The sequence below is a fragment of the Aricia agestis genome, chromosome 6 (assembly GCF_905147365.1).
Source record: "Aricia agestis chromosome 6, ilAriAges1.1, whole genome shotgun sequence".
In the NCBI taxonomy this organism is placed as follows: domain Eukaryota; kingdom Metazoa; phylum Arthropoda; class Insecta; order Lepidoptera; family Lycaenidae; genus Aricia; species Aricia agestis.
The window spans coordinates 4,117,925-4,141,163 of record NC_056411.1 but is presented as its reverse complement, the minus strand read 5'-3'; the positions used below and the strand labels follow the sequence as shown (position 1 = coordinate 4,141,163).

The window sequence follows — 23,239 nt, the reverse complement described above, 5'->3', positions numbered from 1 at the left end:
TTCGATATATATTTTTTTTTTACGCTAAACGTGCGATACTATTTCTTTTACTATCTGGAAGTGAGATAATTAAATTTTTAGTATCGGAAACAAAACCAAAAAAATTACGCTTGGGTTTATCAAAATTAATCACGAATCCCAGGCAGTGCAATAGTTTCAAAGTCTCATTTACGTTAGCTAAGCAATCGTCAATCAAAACCTTAATTTCTTGATGTTCCGATTTCGAAAAAGTATTACGAGGAACATTACTTTGATGAACTTCTTTGCAAAGAGGTACTATGTAGAGATCATGTTGTATCCAATCAAGAAATACTGAATTAAGACGAGATTTTGTAAAAAAATCTGATTCGGCCAGCATGTACCTTAGTCACTGCGGCGCCGGAGTACGCGGCTTGTTCGCCGTCGTGGGTGCAGACTGTTCCTGCATCAAGTTCTCCTAACTCGGTTGCCACGGTTCGGTGTATACCGGTGTGGGCCCGAGCAGTTTCCCGAATTATATAGGAACGGTTATTATTGGGTTGTGAACCGGATGCTCTCGGATTGGTCTTTTGAATTTTTTTGACCCCGTCGTTCGATCGCTTTAGCCGCTTTGATCTTTTCCGGCAGCTTGTTTCCGAAATGAGTGTCATCTCTTACTGAATCCTGGACGACATGATGTATAAAGTTCTTGTCCAGGTTTGGTGTAATTACGTTTTATATTCTACTGTGAGCATTTGTGGGATGCAAGTCCGACAGCAAGCGACAGACGTTGCTTAAGTGGTGAATGACACTCTTTCTGTCCTCCCACTTAGAGAATATCGAGAGCCCTATATTTAACAGCCGTTATACCACAACAAAGGTGTTGGTGGATAAATAAAATTTTATCTCAGTTCCTAGTGGAATCGGGGACAGCTGCTGAAATTTCAGCATTGAGTTTCGGTGCTTGTAGCAACCTGCAGTTGTCGGGAATTGAATAGTCCTTTAATATCTTCTCCCGATTCTCTAAGTTTGTCAACCCTTTTGTTAGAAGGGGAAACCATAATTTGGCTAAATTATCATGAATTTTAGATCCATAGTCAGGAGTGTCACTAGTGGATTCTTCGAGAGCTTCCGAAATTTCGGGAACAAGTGCTTGATCCGCTGCCTCGGCATTTTATAATTGTTCCACCAGAACTATTCCTGGAACCGGGTTCTTCGGTTCCAATGTTTCTAGATTCTAGAATAACCTCGGTTCCCGGAATGGATTCGGGTACTACGAGGGACGGAGCAGGGCTCCATCTTACGCCATTGCCAGCGTTTCGGCATTTATAGGTCTTTGCCCAGAATTGTTGTCGGCATTAAGAACGCCCAAAAACAAAATATATTATGATTATTATTATCATCACTTCAACGAGCAAAAGGCTCACGGCCTGCCTTGATGAAGGATTTAGTTTGATCGGACAAGGCTCACGGCCTTTCCTGATCTCATTTATTTTCAATTTTATAACGGATAATTAATTATTATCATCACTTCAACGAGCAAAAGGCTCACGGCCTGCCCTGATGAAGGATTTAGTTTGATCGGACAAGGCTCACGGCCTTTCCTGATCTCATTTATTTGCAATATTACAACGGATAATTAATTATTATCATCACTTCAACGAACAAAAGGCTCACGGCCTGCCCTGACGAAGGATTTAGTTTGACCGGACAAGGCTCACGGCCTTTCCTGATGTCATTTATTATTGTTAAGTGTTATTGTAATACAAAAAATTCCTACCTTCAGTATCAGATGGGTCTGATGATTCAACTTGTTTGCGGTGATAACGTTTACGTAATTATTTTTCGTTCGTAATGAGCGATTTTTTCTTCTGCACTTCATTTTGGCATTACGAACAACGTGGAATAAATAATAAAAATAATAAATAAAATAAAATTTAAAAACATGAAATATTTTTTCAAACTCTTATTAATAGAAAGGTGCGTGCTGTCACCACCGTGCACGAAAAAGGAAAGGAGTCCAAAATGGCCGTCTGCCCCATCCACAACTCCGGCGGTGGTGGGGGTGGTAGGGGAATATTGACTATTGAGTCATAACTGACTCTTAAGAGAGTAACTAGTTTCATAAATGTCTTTTAAAGCGTGCAAAAAGTCACCTGTAGGTTAAAGGGACTACGTTGTGAATAAAATATCTGAAAAATGAAGCGATGAAATATAATGTGACCATGGTCTTACCACAATAGACATAACGACCAGTAGTTCGACTGCAAAGAAACGGACAGGTTTCAATATCTGTCAAATTCGTCGGGTTTCACTAGGATTATGAACGGAATGTGCCTCGCGCTGGCTGATATAATTTATTTTTAAATATTTAAAATAAAGATTTCAAAATTGGATTCTGACAATTTTAATCGCATGTGCCAAAACACAAACAACAATACGACCAAAGAGGAACACGTCCAGCGAATATGTCATAGTTTTAAATTCGTAGGTAACAATTTAACAACCCTAGCGACGATTTTCGTCATAATACGTCAAATTTAAAAATTTCAACATCAGTTCTAAGTCGGTATACTCTATCATTCTGTCTACTCTGGTCTTACGGTACAGGCATTTTGATAATCGTATCGTATCGTATCCTTAACTACTCGGACTTGCTCGTAATACTGTAATAAATTACGGCAACTCATATTATGGTATTTTTTTGCAGATTCTGTATGCTCTACCGAGCCATCAACGGTGAGAGTGCTGGCCCTGAACGTCGAGAGGACCCTGGAGTTACCCCACACGCTCCTCACTCTCCGCCACACAGATATGAGGTACCTAATATTAATTTATAAATATTAAGATCAAGCTGATCAATACACTAAAGTAAAATCACATGAATTGTATTAAACGTGTTTTGTTTGTGGGTACTTTGCACAATAAAAAAACAGGTTTAAAAAACATCCTAATTTCTTAGGGCCCACCCACACCATGCCCGGCGAGAGTGGAATACGCAACTCCGGTATTCGCCCGCAACTACCAGGGAGTGTGGAGATACGTAGTCCAGATACCATACGAAGGATATTTCACACAAACGGTTGAGGTCACAAGGTAATTAATCTACTTTTTATTCAGCAAATTATAATTTTGGCTACCTGGCCTTGGCAAAAAAGTTTTTCCAGTATTGCCGCAGCTCAGGTCACACCACCTAAATTTAAGTTGTCATTTTAATATTAAAAGCATAATATCCCTGTCCTTCTCATTGTTTTGCTTATCGGCACGATATCTCATCCAAGATCGCACCGTGTAATGTGAAAACGCGCAGTCACAGAATGTAATGAGGTGATGCAGATGTTCCGAACCTCGCAACCGCGAACGGCACGCGACCGCGACCATAAAGTTATTATACCTAGCGGAATATTAACTTTATGACCGCGACAGACAAAAATTCAAATAAAGTGGCGTTTTATTAACGCCACTATAACGGCTAAAAAGCCTATTTACCCTTTAACGGCTAAGGTTTACAAACCTACCACAATTTTTTGGTGGTGACATGGGTTGAGGAAGGATGTTTTGGGTGAGAAAAACCTCCCCGTACCACTTCCACTCCCGGAAACTCCCCCGTTTCATAACAATGATATTCCAGGTGCATGCAAGCCCGCTGCCACTACCTGGACGGTGGCTGCCTGTCATCGCCGCGCTGGGTGTCGCTACTGGTGGCGGAGCTGCACTACCCGCCCGACGGCGCGCAGGAGGACGCCAGCACCGCGCGGACGTGCGACGGCCAGGACGAGTACGGCTGTTATCAGGTACGACCATGGTATGACCATGGTATGACATACCTTTCAGGGTATGTTGGCTTTATAGCTTTCAGGGTTTTGATCTCTGACAGAAGTTATGCCAAGACGGCCAGGACGAGTACGGCTGCTATCAGGTACGACATACCTTTCAGGGTATGTTGGCTTAATAGCTTTCAGGGTTTTGATCTCTCACCGAAGAAGAGACTTTTATGGCAAAGCGAAAGGATCACTCTAATCGGTTGGTAAATGGCCCAGACTTTAACCTTTGGTAAAGTATTTTAGATCCCTGGGCCTAGAGACAAGTGTTGACCCTGGCAGAATACCAGTGCAGCGAGCTAGCTTGCTGCGTATAGCTGAGCCTGGGCAATTTTGACATCACACCACAATGTATGTATTGTAGGTATTGTAGAAATGAATGCACTTCAGCTAAATTATTGTTTGATTTACTTAATTAAGTACATGTGTTGTGTGGTGACAAAATAAAAATATTCTTATTCTTATATATATATATATATATATATATATATATATATATATATATATATATATATATATATATATATATATATATATATATATATATATATATATATATATATATATATATATATATATATATATATATATATATATATATATATATATATATATAGGGGCGATAAATCGATCTAGGAATCATTTTTAGAAAATGTCATTTTATTCGTGTTTTATCGAATATCGAGCAAAGCTCGGTCAAATAGCTAGTGTAGGTATACTTATATTCGAAGATATTACAGATTTAAAATTTGTAGTACATAGCTTTTGCGGCGGTACCGGCCATTAATAATTAATTATAGTAATGAATATAAATCAAAACTACTAAATCGATTTATCATTTGACAACTGACATGGCTATATAATTTTATACCCGTGCGAAGCCGGGGCGGGTCGCTAGTAATTTGTATTTAAAAGTATAACCTAGTTTTATGAAAAAGTTGTTCGCAAGGTTAGAGATCCCTGGCTTATGCTTTTCTAATTGCAGGTGCGTCTCTACTACGACTGGTTCCTCGTCCCTGGCTCGTGCAAGTGCTGGCGGCCGGACTACTTCGCGCGATACGTCAGACGCGCTAGACAGGACTTGTAGAAAGGAACTTGGAAGGTCATGGACCCATGGGATATAATATTATAACGTCCCGGACAATATAAAAGGTGGTTCTGACTGTAAAATGTTTGAAAATATAATATGAACAGGCCAAAACATGGTCACAAACACAGTCTGGGGCCATAGCAGTGCTACTACCACGTCTTTATAACATTTTTTTGGAAAAAATTTAACGATATAGAATGTACCGTAACTTCTTGGTGGAAATTCATGCTTCACAGTAATAATATACACTTTTCATGCACTCTTTCCAATTTTATTAATTAACAATTGTTAACTATATATATTATTACTGTGAAAAAGTTAACGGACTTAAAATGATTACAGTTTAAACGGAGTTCACTGAAATGATTAATACTATGTAATATGCTCTTCTAATCAATTATTTATAGTAAATTTTTGGCTTTCACGCTTAGAAATGGTTGCTACTCGTAAAATAAGCGTAAACATTGGTGCAGCGTTATACTCAACGCTAAATAATTTGTAATAGATAAATAGATTAGCTATTTTATCTAACTAATTAATGGTGCTAACTTTGCAACTTTTAAGACTGTATTTATATTTCATAAGTTACGTATTAACAATTAGCTTAAACAGAATTATTTACACTTCATATAAGAATGTAAATGTAATAATTTTATTTACCTTTTGTAAGTGTAAATATTTCAACTTATTCAACGATGGTGCGGTTGGATCTCTCTAGATGCTTATTTTACGTTATAAGTCATGTAAAAGTAGATCTATACCGTGCATATATTTTGTACATTTTTTGTTCAATATTGTATTTAATCGGATAAAAGTTAGTTAATTTATAAGATAAGAATATTTCACACCTGCTTTCCCCAATAAGTTATCAATACGTTTAGAATTTACATACCCAATGTAAAACTTTTTAAACAAAACAACAAAAATAAAAGACTCGCTTTTTAAATCAAGCCATTGCATTTAAGAAATTAATAAAAATGAATAGCTAGGAATTTGTTTTAGATAGGTATGCTAAAAACACTAAGCTCAATTGTCAAAGTGCATTTATAGAATAAAAACTTAGGTAACTTAGATTTAAAAAGATATTTTATGAGTAAAAATAAATTATTTTATTAAAAATTTGTGTTATATTTCATCGGCTTTCTTTACTTTCTCATATTGTGCCTATCCGTAGTGTAAATAAAACACGTTGAGTTTATTAAATTTTTAAAATTTTATTTAAAAAATATCGTGCCATCTACGTAATGCGTTGAGGATTTCTACAAAAGTGTTACAAATAAACTTACTGAGCTAAACCACTTACATTAGGTTTTATAAATACCTACCTAATAATATTGCATAGTATTTTATTGAGAGTTCTTTGGAGTTGGAGATTATTTTTGTTATATTTTTTTATGAAAGGTGCAGCTACTAATATAGCAATACAGCTTTCAGTTTGTAGACTTGGCGCGAGCGCTCCCGTGCCCTCAGATAACTAATAAATAATTATTATTATCTAAATATTACAATATTGAATAACTGAGAATTTTTGAATATTTTATTTCTAAGTATTTTAGAAAATATGGCCGTGGTTTGAGATATTGTAAATGGGGACAGTATTGCTTTTAGACTAGAGATATTGGGTATGGTATCTATTGCTAAAACTACAACCTACAATATTATTATGATACATAAGAAGATAAATTAGTTACAACCTCCAAATACTTGTTTAAAGCATTTATTAGTAGGTGCCTAGGGCCTACTTTTAGCGAATACTAAAATATTCATGAGTCGTACGTAGTACCTTTCTCCTCTTTGGAAATCGTTGGTAAAAACTTTATTGTTAATATTATGATAGTTTTAAAAGGCAGTTATAACTTTTATGTTGTGTTTTTCACGCAGTAAGAAATATTACTTTCCGTTTTTCGTACCTACTATATCACGAAATGAGAAAGCTTCTTCTATAAAGGCTAATAATAATTGCCAGGTACCTATATAAATTATCCAGGTATATGCTTCGTGCATTTGCCGTATAATAGATAGCAATTTTCTACAGAAGCATTATTGCTCTAGATTTGCAATATTCAGCAATCAGCAGTCTTGAAATTGCTATACTTTGATTAATATTTATTGTTAGTTGACTAGCTATTTCGATCATAAGTTTTTTACTGTGCACCATAAGAATTTTTTCCTGTATTTTCTTTTGACACAGCTTCGCGAGTGTTTTACTATTTACGAATTCTCTATTTTATATTCGTTTCAGGAGTTAAATGTTAAAAGGAATGAGTTCTTGTCTTCGTATAAAACCCCGTAGGGATTCCTCTTCCCTTAAAGTCTTCATTGCTACAGCTCTTTGGAAGACTCATGAGACAACAACCAACTTTGGCAACTTTGAACCTAACAAGTTGTTGTATTCCTTGCGTCTGTTGATACCGTTGTATCTTCCGATTCGATGGAAATTTCTCGCGACGCGATGGGAGCTAGTCGCGCTCGTTCCACATCTCCTGTCTGCTCCTGCTCGCCTGGTGCATGGTTGAAGCTGTTATGGGAATGAGCTACTTCTTCTCTCTGGCTTTCGTCAGTGATGACTTGCTGCTGCCCGTTGTACAGTCTGACTGTCTGACCGTCTTTGGGATGGGCCAGGTAGCAGGCGGAGTAAGGAGGCGGGGGCTCCTCTCTTTTGTGGGAGACAGCGGAATATGGTGGAGGAAGGTCCACTGATTCAGTACTGGATTCAGCAATGTTGGTATCTGTTGATATCGCTAGTGCGATGTCACTTGGATGCTCTGAAATGAAATTAAAAATATGGTAAGATAAAGTTCAAGTGCAATTAGTTTACCTAAATATACATATACTGCTGTATTTTAGGTATATATACTGTTACTTACGTCTGGTAGCTTGTACACTAGGCGTTGTCCACTCTTCAGATCGTCTTCTTCGACCTGAAAGCAATAATGTTACAAGTCAAACAAAACATTCAATATGGTTTAATAAGTGGGTGCAGAATAGAGGTACTTACTGATAATATTTTACACGTTTAAAGAAATAGTTAGCAGTGAAGTTACCTCTAGTCAGGAAGATACAAGATTACAAACTAAAATTCCAGTTCTTTGAAATTTCTCAAAAGTATTGAGCCTAAACGAAGTTTTTTTTTTGGAACCATTGCAAAAAATAGCTCGCAGACTGCGAGTCGCAGTGTTAGCTGCAGTACCAGCTCAGTAGCAGTGCTCCTTCCGCCCCGTCGCTCACGCCTCTCATATCATTATCCAAGTGTTTACAACTTAACTCACTTCGGATGACCTTCTTGTTATTCACCGGTCCGAAGCCAGTATCATTATTAACTAGCTGTTGCCCGCGCCTCCGTCCGCGTGGACTTCAGTTTACAGCGCACGGTATCAAAATTCAAAATTCCCAAAAACCGCTGTGCACATACAAAATTCCAATACAATCGGTTCAGTAGTTTTGGCGTGAAAGCGAGACAGACAGACAAAGATACTTTTGCTTTTATAATAATAGTATGGATGTAGTAAAAATCAGCAGCTATCTGCACTCGTGTATTCTATGGTCTCACGTCACTCACCTCGGAAGAACCCCCGTGTGAGACACCTGTCAGTCGCCCGCAGTATCAACAGCGCTGCCAGCAACAGCAGCGCACCGACCGCCCACCCTCGCGCTGCTCCCCACATGCCCTGGTCCACGTCCAGCTTGCGTTGACCCTCGTTGATGGCGTCTAAGTGTTTGGCCTGGAAAAAGAGAAAGTTCATGCTATGATAGTCACTGTAAGTCAAAATGCTAGACGATCGAAATACTACGTGTTATTTTTTTTTATGAAAGAAGGGGGCAAACGAGCAAACGGGTCACCTGATGGAAAGCAACTTCCGTCGCCCATGGACACTCGCAGCATCAGAAGAGCTGTAGGTGCGTTGCCGGCCTTTTAAGAGGGAATAGGGTAATAGGGGAGGGTAGGGATGGGAAGGGAAGGGAATAGGGGAGGATAGGGAAGGGAATTGGGCCTCCGGTAAACTCACTCACTCGGCGAAACACAGCGCAAGCGCTGTTTCACGCCGGTTTTCTGTGAGGACGTGGTATTTCTCCGGCCGAGCCGGCCCATTCGTGCCGAAGCATGGCTCTCCCACGTGTGGGAAAAAAAACGTAATATGAATGGGATTTAGAATCTCTGACCAACCTAAGCATTAACAACGTGGGTTGAGACTTGAGCCTCAAGGTTCACTTAACAGGACTTTCTTTTATCTTTATGTTACCTTGAATTAAGAAAGGCTTGATGTGGTCAAGTTCACAATGTCATTTTACCTTGGTACGATCAACAGCAACTTTTTTACACCAGCAACAGTCAAGAGACACTACCACAATTCCTTAGAGACGGACTAAGTGGGTCAATTAAGTAACCGTACCGTGTCAAAGTCTGTCATATCCCAAGGGACAGGTCGCTGGCTCCACGATATGGTTGGCCTGATGTTCGTGTGTACCACTTGGTGCAAGTTGTTGAATCTGAAACCCAACAGTAACGTGGTCTTATTATTTATTCAATTTAGTGAAATTATTTGCAGTTTCTCTACAGGGAGGTTATTTTATGAAATCTGGTAGGGCAATTAGGGTTACCGAGCGAATCGTTAGTGAAATTGCTAAATTGCTGTTTCACCACTTTCTGATAAAGTGCCGAATAGGCTATTCATAACTTTATTGACAGATTCTCCATACTTGATCTGTCAACTTAATTGGTGGATAGCCTATTCGTCACTTACCAGGAAGTGGTGAAACAGGCCCTTAGAATCCTCTTATACTTTAAATGCATAATATGCACACGTTATGAACTGTGCATATAGTGCATACATATTATACAATGATACTCGTATAAAGAACAATAAAAAAAAAGTAAGTATCATACTTTAATGTGACTCTAGCGTATCTTTGAAATCAAACTTGCTGAAGCAGAGGCTCGAGTTTGACAAGGGTACGCACTGCGCAGTAATACTTCATTATGTACACTACTTTTAGGCCCACCTGCACAGATCTGGGTTAAAGTTAAAGTTGTTATCTTTTTCGTAAAATAAGTACATGAAGAATGTAAGAGCTAATACACTATTTAATCCGATATTAACTTTAACCTGGATCTGCGCAAGTGGACCTTAGGCCCGTATAAATAGTCGGTACTTAAGATGCGACCCGGTCTCAAGACGCGGTTCGGCTCTGTGATTGGTCCAAATTTTGACAGCCAACCAATCACAGAGGCTGAACCGTGTCTCGAGACCGAGATGCATCTTGAGTACTGACTATTTATACGGGCCTTAGTGTCTTTTAGTAATTTGAAAACGCTTATAACGCGTACCGATTCAAGTGGTCTTGTGACTTGAAGTATGATGATGGTCTGCTACATATTTTAATGCAAAATATTATGTACTAGTCACTAAATGACGCTCGCAAATCCGTTGCGTCAAATTCATTAATCGCGCGGGAACTGTACATTTTTCCGAAGTATCATAATAATATGTCCTTTACCGGGACTCAAAGTATCTCCATACCCAGCAAAATCGTTTCTACGGTTTGGGCGTGAAGAGGTAACAGACAGACTTTCGCATTCATAATATTAGTATGGAAGTATGTGATGCTATTTTACTTACTTAGACGGTGAGTATATAAGTATGTCAGGTATGGACAGCTTCTGTCTCTCCAGGATCGCCTGGAGCTCCCTCAGCCTCTGTATCCTCTGCAGCCTCATCTGCGCGAGCTCGTGCTTGCCTATTCGGCCGTCCGCCCACTGCCTCCACTGCTGCCCTTCCCACCACCATCGTGGAGGAGACGGGGTCGCCTGCATCTGTAGAAGAGGTAAAGGGTCTGTTTCACCACTTCCTGATAAGTGATGGGTATCCACCAATTAACTTGACAGATCAAGTATGGCGAATCTATCAAAAAAGTTGTGAATAGCCTATTCGCCACTTTATCAGGAAGTGGTGAATGAAACAGGCCCTAAATAATTTTGTTTATAAAAGAATAAATACCTATAAGCTACTACTTAGATGACGCCTTCGACTCCGTTGCGCCAAAATTTTTCTGGGATGAAAAGGAAAGGACATAGAATACATCATTCATTTTCTCAAAGTATCTCCACACCAAAGGGCATTGGGTAACTTTGTATGGACCCAAGGGCGTCGCCAAGGGGGGGCAGGGAGGGGCAGCTGCCCCCCCCTAGAGATCCTAAAAAAGTTGCCAAATATAATGCAAACAACGACCAATATAATATTAAAATCTGGTAATAGATGTAAGGCTCGTAGTACAAGTCAAAAGCTTTATGTGCTGTCGACTTTACCTACAATTCATACATACTTTTCTCATTCATAGAGAATGAGAAAAGTATGAATTGTAGTAGGTAAAGTCAACTTGCCCCCCCCCCCCCCCCCCCCCCCTGCGCCATCGGCTGGCGACGCCCTTGTATGGACCTATGGCGTCATTTTTTTTTTCCAGCGGCCAGGGATAAAACCATAACCATTTTGTAGCACTACATTAGAGAAACATAATATTAGTAATAAAAATTGTTCTAAGTAATATCGGAGCTGAGCTACGATTATTTTAGTATATTTATTTTTGCATCTTATGTTCACAAAATCAATGGTAATTAACGTTACTTTATCGAGCTATCCTTAACAAACAGGCGTAGAAAGGGTATATTAATCTGTTGGATATATATTTCTCACTAACTATTGCCCACGACTTCGTCCGCGTCAAATATGAATAATTTTTCATACATATTTTCACACTGGGTGTAACTCTCATCCGACTAAAATATAGCCAGACTTGAGACTATATTTCATTAGACAGTGGTTTTCAGAGGGCCGGATGCAATATTAGGCAATTATAATTATTGTTCTTGTGTATTAATGTGTTGTGGGTAAAATAACTCTAGGGGACAACTATGGGAACGTGTTGTTCCCATAATATAATGTCGATTATTTCCACTATTTAGCGAATTTTGCAGTATGCAAAGTAGTATGATGCCCGACGCCACCAGCCTTCGGCAGAATTTTCAGTCCAGCTTTTAATCTACTTCCCGACTCATTATAGAAGTACAGCTGCAGCTGTCCCAGTGAACTTCGTGTCAATTTAAAACCCTTCCTGGACTTTTACGAACATTTTAAGACTAAAATCAGCCCAATCCGTTCAGCCGTTTTCGTGTTTTAGCGCGACTAACACATTTGAAAATCCATTTTTATTTTTTACTAGCTGCCCCGGTGATCTTCGTGTCACTTTGAAACCTTCCCTAGACTTCTATGAATATTTTAAGACTAAAATCAGCCCAATCCGTTCAGCCGTTTTCGGGTTTTAGCGCGACTAACATTTGATTCAATGATGAGATGAATAATTAATTGTTCTTGTATCTATAATCTATATCTACAGGTTGTAACATAAGTGATAATACTTTAGTTAGGGTATACATTATGTGTCCCTTGTATAAAGTTCAAAAGAAAATTTTTTTTTGTGATTTGCGCGCCCTGGCGTAAAGATTTTCCCCATACAAAAGTGAAAAAAAAAATCTCTTTCAGCGCTACTACTTTCACAGTAAACTCTAATACACGGGACTCATACACAGTACACAGTACACACCCTAAAGTATTATCACTTAGTATTGTTATACCCTGTATACTAATATTATTAAGTTGAAGTGTTTGTGTGTTTCAAAATCTCAGGAACTGCTTGTTCGATTTGAAAAAATATTATTGTGTTGGATAGGCCATTTATCGAGGAAGGCTTTAAGCTAATAAATAACGGCGTTTTATTGTATTTTCCTGAATATTCATGTTATGATTGAATTTACGTTTAGTTGAAAATACGAACTTAAAATGCTGAATATCTCGGCTCCGATATAGTTTAGCTATATGTCCCCTTAATAAAGTTTACTCCCCTTGATATGTTCTTTCATAATATGCCGGTTTGGTGAGTGGCCGCAAGATTTGAAAATGACGCCAATATTACCAAAACCCCTTTCAGCAAAATCGGTTCAGCAGTTTGGGCGTGAAGAGATCACAGACAGACACACTTTCGCATATTTATAATATTAGTATGGATGTTAGTGTATGCGTAATTGTTATCCGTTAATCTATTATGCCTCCACGATGGCTTAAGGCTTGGCTTACGTATATTTTATTTAGTAATCTGTGGCTTGGTTTCACTCTTAGAGCTCCCACACAAGACTGCAAATTCGCATCGCATCGCAAAATATATTATCTGCGACAAAACTCATACTAAAACGACATCACGATGTGAATTCGCAGTTTTGTGTCGGGAGCCCTTAAGTTGGGACAAAAAAAATGTATTTTAGTTTGATCGGGACCTGTGAAGACATGTTCCTTCACCAGTCATGAAGCTGATCCATCGGACTTGGTCTCGACTCTTGAATTTTCGAAAACCTAGGGTGATGACTATTCTTAGGTTCAATTTATATGTCGATTAGAATTAACTGCTATGTGTCCCGCGGTGTAACTTGTGGTTTATTAAGGAAAATAAATTGTAATTTTTTGCCACAGTAAACTAACTCCATACTTACTTATTTTTTATTGAATAAGTAACAAACATACAATCTCACAAACTTCTTTTGAAAAAAATATTTTATGGGCAAGTGAATCATTTCATTTGGCTTTGAATTATCTTATTGACATTGTAAGATTATCAAATAGTATTATGAAATACATCTTGACCTCAGTGATAGGCCTATATTATCACTATTCACTAGTGATGGGCCGAATGTAGTTTGAACCGAATACGAACTTCGGCCGAACATTCGGTAAAAATGAAAAATTCGGCCGAAGTTCGGCCGAACTTCGGTTCAATTTCGCCGCGCCTTTTCGAGTTGTGACTTGTTTACGCACTTGCTGCAAATATTGCTAGATGTGCCCCGCCCGCACTCCACGCTTCCCCGCGGAGCCGTTAGCTAGTCATTTGTAAAGTAAAAGTAAAGTCAAAAAAGTGAGAAGAGCAGTTTAATTTTGTTTGTTTAAATTAACCAAAGATTTTTGAGACTGGTCGTTAAAAAGACCAATTTAAGTTTTCGTTTATCACGTATGATTACTTTTTCTAATTCAAATAAGGAAATTACTATGAATGAGTAGTAGTAGTGTGAGATAGTTCTTATAGTATCTTGTTTTTTTCATTAATTTCTATTAAAATAGTGCAAGTATATTTAGTGCCGAATGTTCGGCATTTTAACCGAAATTCGGCCGAATGACGAAGTTCGGTTCAAGCTGCGGAAGTTCGGTTAAACCGAATGTAAAACGAATTTCGGCCCATCCCTACTATTCACTTATCAGAGTTATCAGTATTACGTCGCTCTGACATTACTATGTTATAAATGTCGTATTGCGACCTTATAACTTATAAACGTCGTTAGATGGCTTCTATAGTAACTCTAAGCTTCTTAATTTTCATAATTTGCAGGATTAACAAAATAAACAACGAAATTGTTTTGTTACCTAAGCAAAGGTCTACCAGGATCTGATGGCAAATTTTGACGGCAGATTTTCAAATAATATCCCTAATTAATGGATAATTTTTGATATATTTTGCATGTTTCACACACAAAATAAGCCACTAAATTAAAAAAGAAAAATCGAAATATTTTATTCCTATTACCCCGGTATTACAAACTAGAGTCAATTTATTTTCTCACTTTTTGCCGTCAGATTCTGGTATACCTATAATACTATTATTGAGAATTAGAAGTATTTTTGTTTTCTCACGATATACGAAACACGAGAAAAGCTTGATGAAATGGCACATTATACAGCTGATAATGATGTGTATATAGTGTGTAACAAAAATAAGTGATAATACTTTAGGGTGTGTACGTGTTCCTTGTAGAGAGTTCACTGTGAAAGTAGCAGCTCTGAAAGACGATTTTTTTTTTCACTTTTGTATGGGCAAGGTCCCGAGCGTCACGAGTTTCCCCATAGAAAAGTGAAAAAAATTTTTGGTCTTTCAGCGCTGCCACTTTCACAGTAAACTCTCTACAAGGAACACGTACACACCCTAAAGTATTATCACTTTTTTTTGTTACACCCTGTATATTTCTTACTTACATACATTTTTGATCGCTTTAAGCATGCAATGAGTACTTTATGCAAATGTGACAATTGGCTAAGATTCTCATGCTTTTGCCATGTTCACTTTACCCAATATGGTTGACGTTGAATTAATTTATTCGATGGTACACCATCGAAGAAATTGATTCGTAGGCAGTTTACACTTTACAGACTCGCGAACGTCATTTGGTCGAATTATGTCAATTCAATGTAATTCGTGATCGGTTAACTGGGTTTGACAAAACGCGACCAATTTACGTAGGTCCACCATCTGCAGTGGCGGATTAACCTTTAATCAAATTAAGCAATTGCTTAAGGCAACACGTCTGAGGGGTACTAGAGGAGCAAAGATTCAAAGACCGATTCTAGTTGACATACGGATAGGGGACACAAGCATGGATTGCTTAGGGCATCAAGTAGTCTTAATCCGTCACTGACCATTGCATCTGTCTATTGAATCACGTTCTCTGATAGTAACAACAACTTATTACAAACATAACGCAAATATAGGCTGAAGTTGTTTCATAAAATTCCTTTATCACACAACTTGATCAATATTCATGTAATGCATTAAAATAGGTCACGGAAAAATAATATCAATGTTGAATAACAGTAGGTCTAAAATAGCTTGAAAGAATAATTTGCCGGAGTAGATTTGGTTTACGGTTGCTGAGCATGTGGGTTATCGCAATTATATTACTCAAATAGGTCTAATATCATCATTACGACAAAACAGCTGGGCATTCGTCAAGGGCCTTTTTTAACGGGGTTTGGCCCACCACACATTCCCACCACTGTATCTCCTGTGTCGCCAGGATCGACAGCGGTATCCATCGTTTGATGTGATCGTCAAGGGCCCTTTTTATGGCCGGTTTACATTATTCCAATCCAGTAATCCAATGCAGCGTTGGTTGCTACTGGAATAATAATAACTCCCTCACCAGTTCCGGTGACGGTGGCCGGTTTCATTGAAACCAGGCCCGGTACGCAGGAGTAATTTTATAGTGCCCACATGTGTGCGCAGTACACAAGAGCACTCTCTATTCCTTTACTCTCATAACCCAGTGGGACGAAAGACCGACACGACCGGCTAGAGATCAGGCGCAGGCCCGACTTTTTACATGCCCATCCGACGCATGGATCATCTTACTTGTAAGACAATCAGGTGATCAGCCTGCATTGACTATTGGAAACAATAAAGGGATACTGGAATACTGGATAACTGGAACGCACGGGTGCAACCGTCATCCACCCGTCGTAATCCAGCGCTGGATTGGATTACTGGATTGAAATCATGTAATCCGACCTAAGCAGCATTCGATATATAAATTTATTTCGATTAGGGAAGTAAAATAAAAGATATTGTATGTAGGCGCCGCCCGCGGTTTTGGGCTTCCTGTTCTAATTTTTAATGGCTTTACAAATGCATTGCTTCTCGTCGTCGCTAAGTAGAATATATAACATTTAGATTAGTATTATTGTCTTCTATTCTTAACTCTGTTTCAGTTTAAATAATTAAATTCGCACTTCGTTGTTCAATGTTTATGACAGGTTTTTCCTTTGCTATTTATATTTCAGGATAAACTTATCAAACACAATTGTTAAGTCCTATTGGTAAAACCCAGAACAACACAGAACCCTAGAAAGAGTTCCGATTGTCATACCATGAATTTGGATTTAATTTTTGGCCCCGTTCTTATATAACACGAATGTCTCTTCTGTATCCTGTATATTGTATTGTAAAGAAAAATGAGGTAGCCATCGATGGTGGTGACTTTCAAGGTGTAAGAATCAGGCCCCAAGGCGTCTCTTTCGAGCGCAAGACAGTCTGCAAATTGCGACGCGTCATTCCAGGAACCAGGGACCAAACTTCTTAATCCTAGTTTATTACAAATTCAGCCACTGCACGATCGTGCCCCAGTTTGATTTCTATTCCACCGTGAGTAAAAAGACAGGGCCCCAATTCTCATACTAAGAATCAGGACCCCAATAGTATAATTACATACTTAACTTGTATCACTTGTCAGTTGTAACTAGTAATGTTAGGTCGGCAGCGTAACAGTAGTAGGACATGAGTCATGACGTAACTATGTGGAGCTGTTTAGACTAGACTAGTTATTTAGGTATCTAGTTTATCGCGAATAATTAGCGAAAAATATTTGCCGTCAAATGAAAATTTGTATGAACGCCGAACCATGCTTGTAACCAGAGAATTTTCATTCGAAAAACAGTTTTAAAATGTATGGAGAAGTGTGTTTTTCTTATTGATTAATTTTAAAACGTGACAAAATTGGATTAATTATTAATTTTTATTTTCTTATCTTAATTTATACACATTCCAATGACATAGTTATTATAATATACATCCCCCATATAATTTTAGAGTTATCGTCATAATATTTTAATGCGTCACACTCACGACCATCCAGAAGTAGCCCCACTGATACGTTAAGTGCACAGGCGCGGTCGCAGCCTGAAATTGGGGGGGTCATGTCCCCTGTGACCCCCCCCCCCCTCGGACCGCACCTGTAAGTGCCATATGGCCGCCACGATGGAAGGGACTGTAGATATAATAATATTATAATACCACAGTCCAGGACAATTACTGTATTACAAAATGGTAGTGGCTACTGGCTATATATAGACATTTCAAGTTTGAAAGTATCTATTGTTTTTATGCAACGTCTGGTAGCGCCTCGATAGTCGATTCGTTTCGTTATGGTGTATTATTCACTAACGACACTAAAATCACCTTCACAGTAAATGCAGGTATTATAATTTTGACTGCCGTACTCAGAGACAGTTAAATTACTTAACTGTATTTAAATGAATATTTTGACATAAGCCCCATACATTATCTGTCAAACTCTTCATTAAATGACAGTTTTATCATCATTAAATGTCTCTGAATGTGGAAGCGAAACTCCTAGCGCCATTTCGAGTTAAAATTTATCCTGTATTAGAATATCATGCCAACAATTAACAAAACAAAACTTAATATGTTAGTCCGTTGCGACTTGCGCCAAAATTCGTTTATCGCGCGGGAACCGTACATTTTTCCGGGATAAAAAGTATCCTATGTCCTTTCCCGGCACTCAGAGTATATCCATACTAAATTTCAGCAAAATCGATTCAGTGGTTTGGGCGCACTGACCTCTATAATACACTGGACAGGCTATGCCGTACAAAATGACAGCTATTTCTTATGCCGCGGTAATATATTTGAAGCGCCGCGGTGAGCGTACTGCGAACTAATTTATATAGAAAATGACAACCGCCATTTGCAAAATAGTAGTTCCAAGTACACTCACTACTGCTTTCACATAGCAATCAGCGCCAATATGGCGACTTTCAAATAGGAATATCTTTTTGATAGCGATCGCCTGTCCAGTGTATTAAAGAGGTCAGTGTTTGGGCGTGATGAGGTAAAAGAGCCTGGATATGTCTAGGGTTAATAAAAACCCAGACTGGGAGCTAAACTTTTATAGTGCTGACCTCAGCTCATCTGACTGACCGAGTCAAATGGGGTCGAATTTATTCAATTAAATCCAACTCGTTAGTTTCAACATCACTCTAATTGGATCGAGTGAAAACCGGTCAAGTGGACTCGCTAAATACGGCATAAGGTTCCGTAGTTGGTTAATTATTATGAGGAGCCCTTTACGTCATATCCATATTAATAAATGTGCAATTACGTATGTCGGTCTGTCTGTTTTACCTGTTATCTCACTACGCTGAAACCACTGAACCGATTTCGATGAAAAGTATAAAAATACTTTGCAACGGAATAAGAAAAATTATAATTTTAGAAAAATGTACTTACGGTTCTTATGCTAGCAAGAAATTGATATATTTATTGAGTAAATATCAATTTCTTGCTGGCTTTGCAAGGGTTTTGTGTAATTTTTTAGTTTTGTATGCTTCAATTTTATGCTTGTGTGTAACGTGTGTTGTGCACAATAAAGTACATTTCATTCATATCTTAATTCATTAAATCATAACTGCCCATAATATTCAAAATAACGTTAAAATTATTAACCTCGTACAAAACTTAATTGATTTTCACGCCTGTCGTTGACCCTCGTCCCTCAGTCCCTAGCCCTTGTGATATTGTTCCGGCCCTCCGACCTTGGGCCGTGAACTTATCAAATATGCTTACTCATTTTGGCAGGTGACCCACAGAACCTCAGTTTGAGAATCACTGCAGGCCTAAAATGGCGACACTAAATCGTGTTATAACAGAAGCCGACCTACCTCCATCCCACAACACAGTTCTTTATTATAATATCGAGTGTGTAATGCGTCGAGTTAGCGACCGGTCGTGCACCTCCGCGTTACACACGCAGCAAAAGTAATATTTTTGCGAATCGCGCGGCACATTGCCGCTGCACGTGACCATGGCGCTCGTGGCCAACGAGTTGCTGGCGTTTATCCAGCACGCCATCGACACTATGGACGAGGTCAGCATCATGCAGATCTGCAAGTCCTCCTTCTCCAGCGAGGAGATTTGCAAGGGCAAGCAGCTGCTATACGAGACGCTCGGACAGAGCGCGAATATGCCGTCGCGACGAAGAGACGGAACGGAAAGGAGCGTGCAGGACATCATCTCCCTGCTGAAGCAGACGGATCCTGATGAGGTGCCGGCTTTTGTGGCAAAGGAGCTCCACAAGCTGCCACCCGTCACATTGGACCACGTCGACGTCGTCAGCCTACTGAAGGACATCAGGTTCCTGAAGGAGGAGCTGGCCGGAGTTCGAGGTAGATTGCAGGCATCAGAGTCTACGATCAGTGACTTACGTATTGAATTATCGCAATTAAAAAGTGGTAATTCAATATGTAGGTCACCTGATGCTGATGCCGCATTCGTCACTACTCGTCGTGGCGCGCAAGCGAGCACGTTTAGCCCGTTAGCATTATCATCGGACGGGTCAACGAACACCGCCGCTGCCGCCCCCGCCCCCGCTCCCCTCCCGGTTGCGCCGACCCCGAGTCCTCAGGCGACTCAGAAAAACTTTGCGACTGTTGCTGGTCGCCCCGCACCTCCCCCGCGGGCGAAAACTAATGGGGCGAATGAGAGCCGCAAGGCTTCGAAGAGTCGCGAGACTGAGAGCCGCAAGGCTACGAAGAGCCGCAAGGTGGAATCTTCTCGGCTTGGCAAGGACGAAGGCAGGAGGTGCGATGAGGAGGGCTTCATACTGGTGGAGAGGAGGAAGAAGCCCGCCGCCCGCAACCATCGCGGCACCGCACCATATGTACCTGAGCTGCGTCTGCGGAGCGAGGTCCCCGCGACGCCCCTGTACATATCCCGCCTGCACTGGTCCATGGAGGTCCAGGATGTCGTGGACTACATCCAGAAGAAGACGACACTGCGCCTGAGGGTCGAGCGTCTGCAGTCTCGCCACAAGGTTAACTTTAGCTCCTTTGTGGTGAGAGTACCGACGAATCTTCTGTCGACTTTCGAGGCGCCGGAGTTCTGGCCGATGGATGTAGTCTATCGGAGGTTCCGGGGGAGACTCCGGAACGAAGCGAGTCACGTCGCCGGCAAAATGTGACAGTGTTAGTTTTTAAGTATATATAAAATATGTATGTTAGTTTTAAGGTATTTATTATATAATTATATGTATGTTAGATTTAAGGTATTTGTTATATGGGCCTCTGATGCCTGAATTAAATGATTTGATTTGATTTGATTTCATTTATTAACGAGATGACCCTGTATACTTCGTAGTTCGTATCACTTTCCTCCTAAACCCTAATATAAATGTTCCCTGGACTACCACAAATATTTCAATAAGTACTAAATGTAGCTAAAACGGTTCAGCCGTTCTCGAGTCCTAGCGAGACTTACAAAATTTCCGGGATATAAATTACCCTATGTCCTTTCCCGGGACTCAGGTAGCCTACACCAACTTATCTGCTTAGAATTCAAAAAAAAAATGCCGTCTTCATACCTATATAGATGCCCGGATTGGCAATTTGTATGAGTATGAAGACGGATTTTTTTGAGTTCCCAGCATTGTTCTCATAGAAAAAGTTGTTCATTTTGACGGACTCTTTTGATGGTTTCAAGGATAACGGTGCTTACACTAACATCTTGTATTCTTTTGCATTTATAATATTAGTATAGACGTGGAATATGGATAATCATCATCAATCATCATATTTATTCCCCCTGCTGATTTAAATCATCTAGGCCAACAAATCTATACGTGGGAGAGCCATGCTTCGGCACGAATGGGCCGGCTCGACCGGATAAATACCACGTTCTCACAGAAAACCGGCGTGAAACAGCGCTTGCGCTGTGTTTCGCTGAGTGAGTGAGTTTACCGGAGGCCCAAGCCCCTAACCCCTACCCTATTCCCTTCCCTACCCTCAACTATTCCCTTCCCTACCCTCCCGTATTACCCTATTCCCTCTTAAAAGGCCGGCAACGCACTTGCAGCTCTTCTAATGCTGCGAGTGTCCATGGGCGACGGAAGTTGCTTTCCATCAGGTGACCCGTTTGCTCGTTTGCCCCCTTATTTCATTAAAAAAAAACCGGAAGTCCCAGGAAAACGGTAGGTACCTACATGCCGGAACAGTAGTCTTACTCTAATCTACAAATTGTAATCCAGGTAAAGTGCAGCATACATAGGTTTTCATATAAAGTCGCTCTTGAGTTATAAATGGACTTGTTACCAACTCAAGCGTGTTGTTGTCAAGTCTTCCTTCTGTATTATATTATCTTTATCCATACTAATATTATAAATGCGAAAGTTTGTCTGTCGGCCCCCGTCTTTCTGTTACATCTTCACGCCCGAACCATATTTTTCGCTGAAAATTAGTGTGGAGAATGGAGATACTTTCAGTCCCGGGAATGGACATTGGGTAAGTACTTTTATCTCGGAATTTTTTGCGGTTCCCGCTCGATAAAAGAATTTTGGCGCAACAGAGTTGCGGGCGTCATCTAGTATTATCTAAGTTTTTATGTTTCAGAGGTTGAATTCTATTATGATAATATATTGTTGCCTGCAATTTAATTGTCCTAGCAATTTATGTATTTATCGCACAAGAACCTTCTTTGGCAGCATTAAATATTCCTTTTTCCCGAGACTCCAAAGTATCTCTATACCAAATGGCGGACCGCGGTCCGCATCCGGACCGCCGACCCATTGTGTGCGGACCATGCATGTTCTTCTTTAAAAATTAATTTCAGTTTCGACATACTGATGAACTCGTAGCAACAAAAATTGTCACTTTTCTCATTGATACAAACACCTTTGTAATTTTCATAATTACATATTTAATATATTTTTTTTATGTTTAATAAAATAAATAATTGTTTAATAAATAATTTTTTTTATGTGAACGGACGGTAAAACGGACCCCGAGCGAAACTAATTGTAGACCCCTGCTCTATACCTTTCAAGTTTCATCTAAATTGTTTTAGCGATAAAAAGCAAAAGGTTATATTAGGTATGTATAATGTATATGATAGTAGATAGTATTTGTATTAATGCTAACTTCTGGATCAAATAAATTATGTATAACTGCTTACGCAAAAGTAGAGGTACCTATAATAATAGATGGGAATATTGTCAAAGGTACAAGTTCCCTTGGCCAAGAAAATATAGTTATTAGTTTGAACCATTTTCTCGGACAATCAACGAAATAATCCTGCCTTCCCGTCAATAACATCCAGCAACCAACAAACATTTAACAGCTTCCTGGCAACCAATAAGTATTTGTAAAGAAAACCACTATAATTACTATATTAATATAAATGAAGAACTTTTCAACAGTACCTATAATATTACATAATTTACCTAATGAAAGATATACCTACATTATACAGTCATACAAACTAACAGAATATCTCTTAAAAATATAACTATTCAGCGTGGTACGACTTACTTATATTGACGAATCTGCTATGAGCATCGTAAAAAATATTACTTACTATTAAAAACATATTTAGCAATATCTGAATTTTAATATGATACTCATAAAATGTAACATTCGTTTAAGCCTTATTAATTGTTCTTTTATGAGAAGTAAAGCCTAAAACTGTTACACTAAAACTCAACCATTTTGCCTAAATTTTCAGAAGAAAACGCTACCTTACTTAAAATTAATAATCCCCTACCTTGTTTTGCAGTCTCAATCGATATCACTCAACAAAGCACACATCACTGCACACTCGTCTACATCACAGTATTATTAATAATGTTTTTATTTATGAAACTTTATTGGTGCAAACGTGTATCACAGGAGCGAACAAATAATAGTCTGCAGTTGTACGCGTGCGCGCTACGTCGCAATCA

General features: G+C 39.2%; 4 protein-coding genes across 4 annotated transcripts in view; 1 reads left to right on the top strand and 3 right to left on the bottom strand.

Annotated features, from left to right (window-relative positions):
* Positions 1-2,331, bottom strand: part of LOC121727792 — a 6,741-nt gene extending 4,410 nt beyond the window's left edge. The window contains exon 1 of the mRNA XM_042115785.1: positions 2,312-2,331. The gene's annotated coding sequence lies outside the window, so the exon portion shown is untranslated. The remainder of the gene's footprint in view (positions 1-2,311) is intronic.
* Positions 1-4,934, top strand: part of LOC121727789 — a 27,137-nt gene extending 22,203 nt beyond the window's left edge. Inside the window, exons 6-9 of the mRNA XM_042115782.1 lie at positions 2,669-2,777; positions 2,921-3,054; positions 3,590-3,752; positions 4,765-4,934. Coding sequence (XP_041971716.1) covers positions 2,669-2,777; positions 2,921-3,054; positions 3,590-3,752; positions 4,765-4,866 — 508 coding nt within the window. The 3' untranslated portion in view covers positions 4,867-4,934. The remainder of the gene's footprint in view (positions 1-2,668; positions 2,778-2,920; positions 3,055-3,589; positions 3,753-4,764) is intronic.
* Positions 1-11,355, bottom strand: part of LOC121727791 (nicotinamide riboside kinase 1) — a 20,305-nt gene extending 8,950 nt beyond the window's left edge. The window contains exon 1 of the mRNA XM_042115784.1: positions 11,351-11,355. Within this exon, the coding sequence (XP_041971718.1) occupies positions 11,351-11,353 (3 nt within the window). The 5' untranslated portion in view covers positions 11,354-11,355. The remainder of the gene's footprint in view (positions 1-11,350) is intronic.
* LOC121727790 lies at positions 6,070-23,239 on the bottom strand. Its single transcript, XM_042115783.1, has 6 exons — positions 23,062-23,239; positions 10,488-10,681; positions 9,261-9,357; positions 8,429-8,591; positions 7,737-7,790; positions 6,070-7,634 (listed from the first exon to the last, which is right to left on the bottom strand). The coding sequence occupies exons 2-6, from the start codon at positions 10,679-10,681 to the stop codon at positions 7,246-7,248; spliced, it is 897 nt and encodes a 298-aa protein (XP_041971717.1). The 5' UTR covers positions 23,062-23,239; the 3' UTR covers positions 6,070-7,245.

Excerpts from the sequence above, each read along its gene's own strand:
- LOC121727790 (XM_042115783.1), bottom strand. The coding sequence starts at position 10,681 with ATGCAGGCGACCCCGTCTCCTCCACGATGGTGGTGGGAAGGGCAGCAG. Across the intron at positions 9,358-10,487 it reads CTTATATACTCACCGTCTAA|ATTCAACAACTTGCACCAAG; the intron begins GTAAGTAAAATA and ends GTTGGGTTTCAG. Across the intron at positions 7,635-7,736 it reads TAGTGTACAAGCTACCAGAC|AGCATCCAAGTGACATCGCA; the intron begins GTAAGTAACAGT and ends ATTTCATTTCAG.